Here is a 12878-nt window from a genome sequence, read left to right as displayed (position 1 = left end):
TCAAGTCTGAGTGGAGGAGTAACCTTTTCGAAGTTAGACCTAGCCCATGCCTACAATCAAATGGAACTAGATGAAAACTCCAAACAGTACTTAGTACTATCAACACACAAGGGGTTGTTCAAGCAGAATAGACTAGTGTTTGGGATTACCACAGCACCGGCAATTTGGCAGAACGCGATAGATCAGGTTTTGCAAGGATTACCGGGAGTACAGGTGTACCTAGACGATATTCTCGTTACGGGTAGTTCGCAAGAAGAGCACATGAGAAATTTGGACGCAGTGCTCACGCGCTTAGAGCAACGCGGTCTGAAGCTCAAAAAGGAGAAATGCGAGTTCGAGTGCAACTCTGTGGAGTTTCTAGGACATCGTATAGATGCGCAAGGTGTGCACACTGTTGAGGAGAAGGTGAAGCAGATTGTGAATCTCCCTAGACCAACTGATGTGTCGCAGTTACGATCGTACCTAGGGTTGTTGAACTACTATCGCAAGTATGTTCCAAATTTAGCGCACGTGATCGCCCCGCTCACAGATCTTTTGAAATCTGATCGGAAGTTCGTTTGGAGCGAAGAAGCAGAAACGGCATTCATACGCTCGAAAGAACTGCTGCAAGCGTCAGATTGTTTGATCCACTATGATCCACAGTTGCCGATCTCCATCGCAACGGATGCGAGTCCGATAGGCATACGTGTAGGCGCAGTATTGTCGCACGTACTACCAGACGGAACTGAGAGACCGATACAGTTTGCGTCCAGGTCGCTCACGAAAACGGAAAGAAAATATCCTCAGATCGAGCGAGAAGCGTTAGCAATCATATTCGCGCTTCGCAAGTTCTACATGTACATCTATGGCCGCAGGTTTACGCTTATTACCGATAATAAGCCGCTCACAGCACTGCTAGGCCCGTACAAGAGTTTGCCTACATTAGCAGCGGAACGCATGCAAAGATGGGCTATGTACCTCGCAGGTTTTGATTACGAGATACGCTACCGCACATCAAAGGCCAATGCAAATGCAGACTGCTTTTCAAGACTACCGGACTCAAACGAGAAACGCGAAGGTCGTGAACCAGGAAATGTTTCGGTTTGTCATGTGGACATGCTACCGACAACACACGAGGAATTGCGTAATGCAACGCGCAAAGACCCGATCTTGTCCAAAGTGCTCAGATATACTTTGGATGGATGGCCAAAGCAGCTACCTACAGAAGAAAGCGAGCTAAAGACATTCTTCATGCGTAGAACAGAAATCACAATCGAGCAAGGCATACTCATGTGGGGAATGCGAATCATCATCCCTCACAAAATGCAGAAGGCAGTCCTTGCGGAATTGCATCAAGGACATCTCGGAGTAGTAAAAATGAAATCAATCGCACGAAGCTACGTATGGTGGCCGCACCTCGATTCCCAGATCGAGGAATGCACAAAGCGATGCGAAACATGTCAGGTTGTGCAAAATCAGCCAGCGCAAACACTCTTACATCCATGGATTCCAGCGTCCAAACCGATGGAAAGAATCCATGTGGACTTTGCCGGACCATTCGAAGGTGTCACCTACATGGTCATAGTAGACGCATACTCGAAATGGCCAGAGGTATTCATCATGCCGAGTATCACATCAGAGCGCACCATTGATACTCTCCGAAGCGTATTTGCTAGGTATGGACTACCACAAATCATCGTAACTGACAACGGAAGTCAGTTCACCTCCGCTGAATTCCAAGAGTTTGTACACATGAACGGCATAAAGCACAAGCGCAGCGCACCGTACCATCCGAGTACAAATGGTCAAGCAGAGCGTTTTGTCCAGACACTCAAACAGTCCATGCGCGCCTCAAGATCTGATGGAGGATCTGCACAAGCGAAGCTAGATAGATTCGTGCTGGCCTACCGCAATGCAGCACATAGTGTCACGGGGGAATCACCTGCTTCACTCTTCATGAAAAGGCAGTTGCGCATGAGACTAGATAACTTGCGTCCTAACATCGAACGTCGATATGCTGAACAGCTGCATTACCAGGCATCTCTCAGAGATAAGCGCGGCAAAGCAATCAAAATGCGCGAGTTTGCAGTAGGACAATCCATACTCGCTAGGGACTACACAGGAAAGCGTAAATGGGTCCCGGGAGTGGTTGTAGAGAGAGAAGGTCCGCTCATGTACAAAGTACAAGTACAAACAGGATTTTGGAGAAGGCATGTAGATCAGTTGCTTTCTAGATTAGAAACGGAAGAAGACTCACAAGATCAGAGTCAGTTAGGGAACAAAGAGTTTGATCCTACACGAGACCCAGACAGCTCAAGACCCAGCAGGTCTGTCTTAAGGGACACATTTGTCTTGCCTAGGTCTGTAGAAGAACATCCCTTGGGTTCTCAAAACACACCAGTTAGAGTACCTGAAACCTTACGTCAACAAGACACCGTAGATACTCAGAGTGAACCTGATGTACAAGGAGCTGAAGTAGAACAGTCTCCTACGCAAGTGTTGAGAAGGTCTCAGAGAAAGAGAAAACCACCAGATAGATTTTCTTTCTGAATAGAGGCGTAGAGGAGTTGACACGAAGAAGGATGTTTAATCACAACTCAGTGATTAAGGAGTTAATTTTGGTGTTTAAATCATTCAGATGATTGTTGTTTCGATGTTAACAGAAAAAGGTGTTATATTTAGCTGGATATGAAGTAATATCCTGAGGTTTTTGGTTAAGTTTAGTAGTTTATGTACATACATTATCAGCAACAAAACAGATTACAGATGTTTTGTATACAAGCAAATAAGTAACAACGGAATTACAAATGTTTTGAACAAGTATTCTGTGTCAGTTGAATGGACCATACATGTATATCCATTGCTGAAGATATTGAACTGGTTACATATCGCATATCCACTCACCCCAAAAGTTTGATACAGTAGAAGTTATTCCGAATTTACATAGCAAACTGAGCATTGAGCTTATAATGTGACATTATTCATAAGGAAACGAATAATGCTATTTACTGGTTCTTTTACAGTTTTGTGATAATCAGGATCATTATACATACTGTGGAAAAAAAAAAAGAAGATAACTCAGACAACACGTGGAAGTTGAAGTTCATGTACTTTATTTTGTATGTTACAGAAAATATGATGTGAAATGTATGCATACAATTGCTGGAAAACAGCTTGTTTCGGTTAGTTGTGAGCAGTAGCCAAAGACAGAATTTTGTTATTATGCAAAGGATACTTTTTGCACTTTTCGTCACCAAAACAGAAAAGGAACAATGTTGCTTAAGTTCAAAGTGACGTTTGATAATGATCACACAGTTTTGGGTAATATTTGTAAGTAAAGAGACAATCTTTTTTGTGATGTCATGTTCTAATAACACGGTACTGCAGATGTACACAACATTGTATTATGGAAACCCTCACACCGGATGTCAAAATACATTTTTGGATTGGCAGGGGGGAGAGTTGTTATGTATGATTATGCACTGTTGGCTTGCCATAGTGTGGTTGCTATGACGACGGGCTCCGAATAAATGATGGCTACTAACGGGACGTGTCCGTGTCCATTGTCGTTTGTCACATAGTAAGAACGCAACAGCCTTCAACAGACTGACTATCGAGCAGATCGGCTATATAAAGCCCAGCTTGGTTGCTGTAAATAAGGGGGAAGAATTCTTTTCTTATATTGCTGTGAATAAGTTCATTGTTAATGAGTACTTATGATGGTACTTTTTATCAAGCTATGCACATTGTTGTGCTTGCACACACACAATTCCCACATCACGATGTTAGAACTGTTGAAGGGCAACTCAGTCCCAGCATATGAATAAATATCTATTAAACTCATGACCCGTAACACTTGGTAAACAAGCTGAAACTGTTCTTTGTTATTCACAAAACGTGTGACTAACAACCTAATACTCATTTTCCCGAACAATAGGCTGCAAAAACAGACATATGTATTATAACACGACCTTCTCAACCTCATATTCATTTCTTTAAAGGAGGGCCATTTATCATGACCTGGCCTACTCATATCCCCTCATGATTCTTTAAAAAACAGCAATTCAAGTCCTCTAAGATGCAGGCATCCGTACATCAGACAAGACACATGATTACATTCCGATCACATATCAGTTGATTCAGCTTTGATGTTGCATAATTCAGAGTTGAAAGTGCACTGGCTTACATGAAGCAAAGAACAGGAAATTGGCCAATTTCAACAGCAAGAGGTTTTTTTTTTTCTGATTAAAATTGTATTTTTTCCTTTTGAAAGGTAGGTAATTTGACATACTTTGGCTGCATTCAAAGAAGAGCTACAATTTGTACAAGTAATCCTGCAAAATACGCATAAATATGTTCATTCCATAAAATGGCACTCTGTAATTACTGAATTGCATTCAACAGGGGGCCACAGAACATTTCTGAATGTGGGGGGTCGGTCCAAGAATCTAAGGACAGACCCCTTGGAAAGTATGTGTGTTGTGATTCTTCTTTTAAAGACCAAAAAAAAAAAAAAAGTGCCGCTTTCCCAATTCTGCGACCCCTGATTGAAGTGTGATTCTGCACAATGCATGTGTAAACCTGCATTTGATATATTGAAGAAACTTCAAAAAATTACTAAAAAGATAATATCTACATGTAATCATTCGTGACATACCAGCACAAAATTTGGTGCATTCCCTTTCTCTCTTAAATCTCCACATATATTGTTTATTTGGGTAACCTCACACAAATATTGTCTTTTCAGAGGTGTAACATTACACTTGACATCCCTATGAGAGTTACGCATCTTTTGTATATTTTCAAAGAGATTATAATATTCCTGAAGAACACAGTGCTGAGGCATAATGTTATCTCAAGTGGAAAACACAACTCCTAAGGGACTTTCAAGTGGTAATGTACGAGGCAATACTCTTATATAATTTTGTCTGATATATATTATAACTAAATCTATCATCTTAATTGAATCATACTGAATACATTATAATCTAATAAATACACATCACATCATTCTAACACCTTCAGCAGCCAGTCAAAATCTTGAACTATTTTACCCGACACTGATCGCAATATAATGATTCAAACCCTCCCTGCATTAGTCATGTAAGTGCATTACGACCAACCATCAGCCAGTATTCATGTAGGCCATTAACTATTAAAGGGAAGGTAAACCCAAAGAGCAATGTGGATTGAGTGAAAGCAGCAACATTAGTAGAACATATCAGTGAAAGTTTGAGAAAAATTGGACAATCGATGCAAAAGTTATGAATTTTTAAAGTTTTGGTGTTGGAACCGCTGGATGAGGAGACTACTAGAGGATATGACGTATGAGAGGACAACAATACAAAGAAAATATAAAGGATATTCAACAAAAATTCACTTTTCTAGAATTATGAAAGAGCAGTGGACCAACCGCTTTCAGAAAGCAGGGGGAATAATTGCTACCCTTAACATATGTCAATATCAAGTTGATGGAATTTGTAATTTTCATGAAAAATGGATTTTTGTAGTATTTTCTTTATATTTTCTTGATATTGTAGTCCACTCATACGTCATAACCTCTAGTAGTCTCCTCATCCAGCGGTTCCAACACCAAAACTTAAAAAATTCATAACTTTTGCATCGATTGTCCGATTTTCTTCAAACCTTCACTGATGTGTTCTACTAATGTTGCTGCTTTCACTCAATCCACATTGTTCTTGGGGTTTATCTTCCCTTTAAAACACTGTCCAGGGGCGAATACAGGAATTCCGTAAAGGGGGGGGGGGGGCGCAAACAATATTTCTGGTGCTACTTCTGGGTTTCACCTCATGTTTTCTTTTTATTTCTTTTGTTTTAACAACAAATAAAGAGGGGGCGTGCACCTGGTGCACCATCCTCTGGATCCGCCACCGCTGTCCCTACTGTGTGCTTCAGGAATATTATAATCACTTGGAAAATATACAAAAGATGTGTAACTCTCATAGGGATGTCAAGTGTTATGTAAAACCAAACATGGACACACAACATACACACATACAAACACACATGCATACAGGTACACACAATGACATAATAAACAGGAGGATTAAACTCACCTGTACCACGAGTACACAAAGTCCCTGAAGACAAGTTCAAAGAACTTAGGGGGCAAAAGTATGGAAAGAAACACACACAAGAAAATTTTAGTTACATTTTGACATTTGGTGGCGGCATCACGCCATGTCACTTATTTTTATGCTCCACGAGACAAATTTAAGATTTGAGCGCTGTAAGGCTGTGGTAATTCATTTTGTGTTTCATGATGACTCTCGACTTGAAATCACTTATTTGTCCCGTTATACTTATATTGGACGCAATGCTTATAAAAGCCCTGAGTATTTCAAGAGCAACTTTGTACATTTTCATTAAGTGTATGCTATACACTGTAGTTGCCTAGCTTACTGCATAAATATATGCTTTAGGAACTCACTTCTAATGCTCTGATCATCACCCCAAGAACAACATATTGCACACATCATAATCTTGCTGCATGATATGTTTGATATAGTGCTAACTTTGGGGTTGATAAAAAGATGTAACAGCTTATGAAACAAAAGTCTACTTTCACCAATCTACTAATTCTGTATGACACTGAACTCATTAAATAATACAATAAGATACGATAGAATTGTGCTGGTATTCAATCTAATGACAGTTCAGAGTTGCAATATAACAGTAGAAAGAATGGACAGATCAGAGAAAAAAAAAAATCTGTCAGTCAATGCTTTTAGAACTTGGAGCTACACATACCATGAGCCTTTGTAGATTAGATTGCATGTGAAGATGTAAAGAAAGGTAAAGAATTAAAATGAAGAAAATTCTTGTACCTCCGATAAAGCATCATCCACTCGTTTCGGAATGTGCAAGTCCATCCAAGGCTGGTAATTTGTGTGGTACAGCTCTCCCCTAGAAAAATTATGCAGCATAAAAGACCATTATGAAGTTTATAGGCCTTGAGGAGAAAACAGAGTCTAAATCAGTGACTCACTGAATGAGGTCGTGACATAATGAGTCTTAGCATTCAAATGATAGAATTCATCCCACCTGCCTGTCCAAAGAGCACTATGAAGTAACTGAAAGTTTAACCTCTGATGGTACAAATTTCACTTGTGACAAGACAGGGCTTTGAAGTTCAGTGTCTGTTGAAAGGGACCGATGTATTTCTTATCACATGTGGGACAAAGAAAGAAAAGAAAAGAAAAAAAAAAAGGATTGACACTACATGCAGTCATTCTTACTCATGACGAGATTATCCTGAAAAATACCATAATGTGTACTGAAAATTAATCACATTATAACTGCTTCAATGTATCAATGCTACAGTAGATTGTTTGCTTAGATCTTGAAGGGTTGTCATGCACACAAATCTGAACCACTTGTTATGGGAAGAAACTGGGTAAAAAGTGAAGCAAAAAAGATTAAAATAGAAATGTATGACTTCAGAAAACTTAAAAAAAAAACCCCTCTTACACTTGATTTTAATATGATTTCAAGCTTCACATCCAAATGGAAGAAGGATAAATGTCACTAATGATCACAACTGAAAATGCTGATCCAAAACAAAATATCAGGCGTAGTGGAAAATCAATCTGTGTAAACTTTTTGTGGATTTTGTGATTCATTGTTACAGCGTACATACTAAAGCCCCAGTCACACATGCAAGATCACCCTGGATAATCCGGGTTGATCTGGGAAGAGATCCGTGTAGACGCCTTGGGCATCCAAACGACCCTTGGAGGTCAAAAACATTGGGCGTGATACGTGGACTGCTGTGTTGGCCGAGCAATCCGGGATGGTCTGCGTGGCTGCCGTGTTGCCATGAAGGTCCATGTGGCTGCCTGGAACGATCATGTTGGCGCCGTGAGTATACTTGGCAGTTCAAGGACATGGACCATCAAGGCAGCTACAAAGACCTACATGGCAGCCACTCGGCAACTACACGGACCATCACATTCAAACACAGTATTACAGGGATGAACACGGATCTACATGAACACGGTCCCTACGTGACAAAAACGAGAAGATTGATGAAAATCCAAAATCCAAAATCGCCGGCATGATCCGGGGATCGCCATGTAGATCCTTAAGGATCCGTGTTTATATGTTACTGGGGCTTAAAAGATACACGTGCAATTACAGGTTCCAAATTACTTTATTGTGCATAAGAAGTTTTTTTCTTTTTTGGCAAACCTTTTGGCAATAAAGCTATATACAAGAAAGCATGAAATAAATTTGATACATGCAATTTATACATAGTATACAACATAACCATACATACACAAACATACATACATACATACATACATGAGTCAACATAAATTGTATGCTACTTCATGATATGACTCAACAAAGTTTGAAAATACTTAGCCATTAATCTTAATAAGGAACTATGCCCCATCTCTTTGCTTTGAAACACTGCATTCTCGGATCTTATGAAAAACATAATCTTAGAACTAGAAATAGATACAACATTCAGTATCATTTGAGCTATTTAAATGCCAATCTCTTTTCAGAAATAATGTCCCTTATCAATCTTTGGTTCAAGCACGAAGCTCAGGTAGGTACAATTGTACTAGCATGTAGAGCCTGGCATGTAGAGAATTTAGAGAATGTTTCAGGAAGGATATGGGGTTGACAAGTCGGCCAAATACAAACAACACAGAGTCATCATCCATGCTTCCTTGGTTCAGAAAAAATGTTGCTAAACGACACAAAAGTACAAGGCCTTGTTTTGGATGTACTTTACCTGTGTCTGGTACAGTTGTCATTGCCACATACAGGGCACACGCCATGGGAGGATTCCCTGCGAGACAAAATTTTTACACCAGGCAGCCGCTTCCTCTCAAAAGTCCCCAGGAGGTTCGGAAGGGAATTCACTCGCTTGAAGATGACATGAAATGTGCCCATACCGATCAGCAGTGCCCACAGAACCACTATCAGGGGCAGGTACCTGAGAAGAATAAAATTTGGTTTCAATTCTTACTAAGTCAGATTCAGCTGGGAATGCACCTCAAGAACAGCAGCCACACAGTATATCTCAATCTCACAGTAAATAAAAATGATTCTCTTATTTTGAATTGTACAAAACATCTACAAAAATAAAAAACGAGAATGAAATAAGACTCATCGAGTCATACCAAACAATACGGGGGGGGGGGGGGGGGGGGGACACTTCAAAAATGGCAATGTTGCCATTGAAACATAATCCTTACAGAGGACTATTCAATTCTTTGTGCAGTCCCATTTTGGTTATATAGACATACAGTATTGTATGTATCCTTGAAATTTACTTGTACTACTAGTAGACCTAGATTCTACTTTAAAATAGTGTACGCAGAGCAACAGAGATGGGGGGGGGGGGGGAAATCTTCATTGAAGTCCAGCAATATCAATGTAATTATGATTTAAATGACATTGTTGTAATAAATACTGCTGGGTGAATGTAGAAATGGGTGTACATAACGTTCACCAATTGAAGTTTACTTGTTGCTCATGCATGCATATGTATGGTAAGGGTACCACATATCGGCAGGGTACCTTGACATTGGCATCCTGCAAATCATGGCTGTTAGCGTATAGAACGAAAAGATACGCATGGCATTAGCTATGAAAGTACTAAAAAACGAGGAGACAAAAGACAAACTCATAAACAAACTAACAAACGAAACACCCAGTTGTTCAATTACACATCTGCTTAGTAAATTACAAACACGATGCATGACTGTGAAATTCGTGTGTATTTAATAGCTATAGAGGGTGGGGGGTGCTGATCTTGAGTTACCCTTTTAAAGCCGCGCAAAGAAAATGCATAGCCCGCACTATTAAAAATTATGTTATTGCACAGTGGACATTCAGAATCAACAGCACGTTTACGAGATTCGAAACTGCAGTATATTGCCTATCTACAACATATTTGAGGCAAAAGTACAAAACTTGCGCGAATTCGTTTAAAACTTTTGGAATAAAGGAGCTGCAGATCCTTAGGGTGACGATAGGTGGTATCCTCAAACATAGGCCTGCTGCTACTGCTGCTTGTGTACACACATCAAACACATAGCTAATCATTCTCTCAAGCCATCACTGAGATGAACAGGGAATGCCCGCTTCGTGTAGATAGTTGTCTAGACCCCTCTTCTATTAATGATGCTATGTAATGCTTACATGGGACAAATGCAGCATTTTCTTTTCAGCAGGTTTGTTTTAGAAACACTAGGTTTATTTGCTTTTGGGGTTTTTTTTCCGTTTCCCTTGAACTCCGACTTCCTGAGCTCTCTCACTGTCTTTGTTGCACTTTTGACCTTCGTTGCTCTGTGAGCTCAGTACCAGTGCAGTGTGACGATCGCGACTGCGAGTAAAAGATCTAGTTGAGGAGATTTTTTACTTAGTTAAATTTACAACAATAACAACTCACTAATAATCTATTTACAGGCCTAGCTTGGAAATTCCCACATTTGTCCTATTATTCATCATGACGGGATGTTCATACTAGCAACTCTAGACTAAATAGTAAATGATTAAAAATTTAAATCATAAGAAGGAACTAGGGAATCAAGCTTTGCTGCACGCTGAGTGTAGAGCAAACATCGACCATTGTCGACCATATCATGACAAAAACTCAGCTTATTGCACTAAACTGCCACCACTGGCAGTGACTGCTGGCTGCTGCTGGCATAGCCTTTTAACAAGGCCAAGGCCCGCAAGGGCAAGGCTACTGCTAGCACTGCACGGCACAAGCCATAACGGCCACCAGCTAACACTATTATCAATATGTGGGGCCGCAGGAACATAAGCAAGGATGTTAGTACAACCATGAAGGTAGGAAAAGACAACCGTACAGTACACTGACGTGACTGAGGCATAAAATTTTACCTGTGAAACAAAATAGTTGCGACGAAAAATACTCCGAGCAATGAAGAATACTTCGTATTCTGTCGGAAGAGGAGTAAGACATCATCAACGAAAACCTGAAAGTCTGCCATCTCGGACAAACATTACGTAACCATTTAGATCTAGACGTGCAGACGTGATATCCTATGACCTACGCGTGTGTGTGTGTGTGTGTGTAGTGTGTCTTGTCCCAAAGAGATCATTACTGTCCTAAGTTAGGACTGTACATTATTAATGCAGGATCTTTGGTCGGTCGCATTGAAGGCGGCGAGAAGGCGACTTGTACAAAAATTTGAGAGACTTGAAACCACCGGGGGGGGGGGGGGGGGTTGGCCCCCCCTTCAGATCTCGGTTGTGGATCGCGCGATCCTCGCGAAAATTTGCGCTAAGGTAGAGGCCAATATAATCTTCCCGTATAAGACTGTATAGTTAGATTTTTCAAATTTTAATTCATAATTTATGCAAAAGTATTTCTTTTGCCTATAAATCAAAAAATAAAGCTCCACGACTTCTAATTTTCTGGTGAACATATTCTTTTCGATATCTTCAACAATAATATTGAAGCAAAAATTCGGCTTCATTATTATTTATGTATTTTATTGTTTATTGAATTTCTTATGTATTTCTTTGTTTTTTCACTTTTTGTTTGTGTTGTTTTTTGTCAAAATTCGTCGCAGAAACGTTTTAAAGCATAATCAGGCTAAAATAAATCATTATCAGCCATTGAAAGTAAAAGATATTTATCTTTATATGAATTAATTGCAAAAACACAATTTTTTGGGGAGTAGTTTTTGTCGATACTCATCAGAACTCTTGATGTTACATATTCTACATGAAATCTTAATTTCTTTACTCACATCCCTGCTGCCTCAGCCTCACTTTTGCCCCTGAGAGAGCCTGAAAAATACAAAAAAGGCAGACATTCGTTAGAACAATGTCCGGCACGAACAAACATATCTTATGCATGACATTGTTCAACCGTACAAGCGATATTGATCTGTCTTTTTGATCACTTACTACAATACTTGTATAGAAAAGACATCATTCTGTGATAAACCTGAACACCTACCATAAACTTACGTGCACTGACTCTGCATCGCAACACCATACAAAAAGTCGCCAGACATGGATTTTTAGTTAAGAGCAGATTCTGAAAGAGCAAACTTTGAGCTTTAAAATGATGTATAACTCATTTCAAATGGACTCTCCTAACCTATCCTAATATTGGAATGAATGCACACACTCCGGAAAATGTGAACTGAGAAAAGGGTCTCTGATCAAGTACAGCGTCTATTTAAGTACTTAATCTTTATGCTAGCTGTGCAATGAATGGAACAAATAACAGGATGTTAACCATCGGAGCAACAACAATGAAGAGATTATCAGATTAAAGGACAAGTTCACCTTCATAGACATGTGGGTTGAGTGAATGCAGCAATATTAGTAGAGCACATCATTGAGAGTTTGAGTAAAATCGGACAATCCGTTCAAAAGTTATGAATGTTTGAAGTTTCTGCTCACTCAAGCCTGGATGAGAAGACTACTATAGCTTGTGATGTCACATGAGTACAACGATATAAAGGAAGAATAAAGATAATTCACCATATTTCCACTTTTCTCGCATAACAAAAGAACACGTGAATTCTCTCTTTCAGAAGGCAGAGGGAATACCCTTAACACATGTCAGTAACAAGTCGAAGAAATGTGCACTTTATTCAAAAAGTAAAGTTTTGTGAAATTCTCTTTTTATTTTCTTTATATGGTTGTACGCATATGACATCAGTCTTCTCATCTAGGAGTGACTACACAGATACTTTAAAAATTCATAACTTTTGAAGGGATTAAACAAACAGAAGTAAACATTTTTTTCTCTCTTTCTTCAATCGAGCAATGGGCGGGCAAGTCCGATTTTCCCCAAACTTTCATTGATGTGTTCTACTAATATTGCTGCATTCACTCAATCCACATGTATATAAAGGTGGACTTGTCCT

General features: G+C 39.6%; 1 protein-coding gene across 1 annotated transcript in view; it reads right to left on the bottom strand.

The window, feature by feature from the left end:
• Positions 1–10979, bottom strand: part of LOC140232260 (sorting nexin-14-like) — a 56324-nt gene extending 45345 nt beyond the window's left edge. Inside the window, exons 1-4 of the mRNA XM_072312393.1 lie at positions 10870–10979; positions 8747–8950; positions 6828–6906; positions 6057–6100 (exon numbers count right to left, since the gene is read on the bottom strand). Of these exons, the coding sequence (XP_072168494.1) occupies positions 6057–6100; positions 6828–6906; positions 8747–8950; positions 10870–10979 (437 nt within the window). The remainder of the gene's footprint in view (positions 1–6056; positions 6101–6827; positions 6907–8746; positions 8951–10869) is intronic.
• Positions 10980–12878: the final 1899 nt, after the last annotated feature.

The sequence above is a fragment of the Diadema setosum genome, chromosome 8 (genome assembly GCF_964275005.1).
Source record: "Diadema setosum chromosome 8, eeDiaSeto1, whole genome shotgun sequence".
NCBI classification, from domain to species: domain Eukaryota; kingdom Metazoa; phylum Echinodermata; class Echinoidea; order Diadematoida; family Diadematidae; genus Diadema; species Diadema setosum.
Note: the sequence above shows the minus strand (reverse complement) of the source record. Positions and strands in the feature narration are given on the sequence as shown.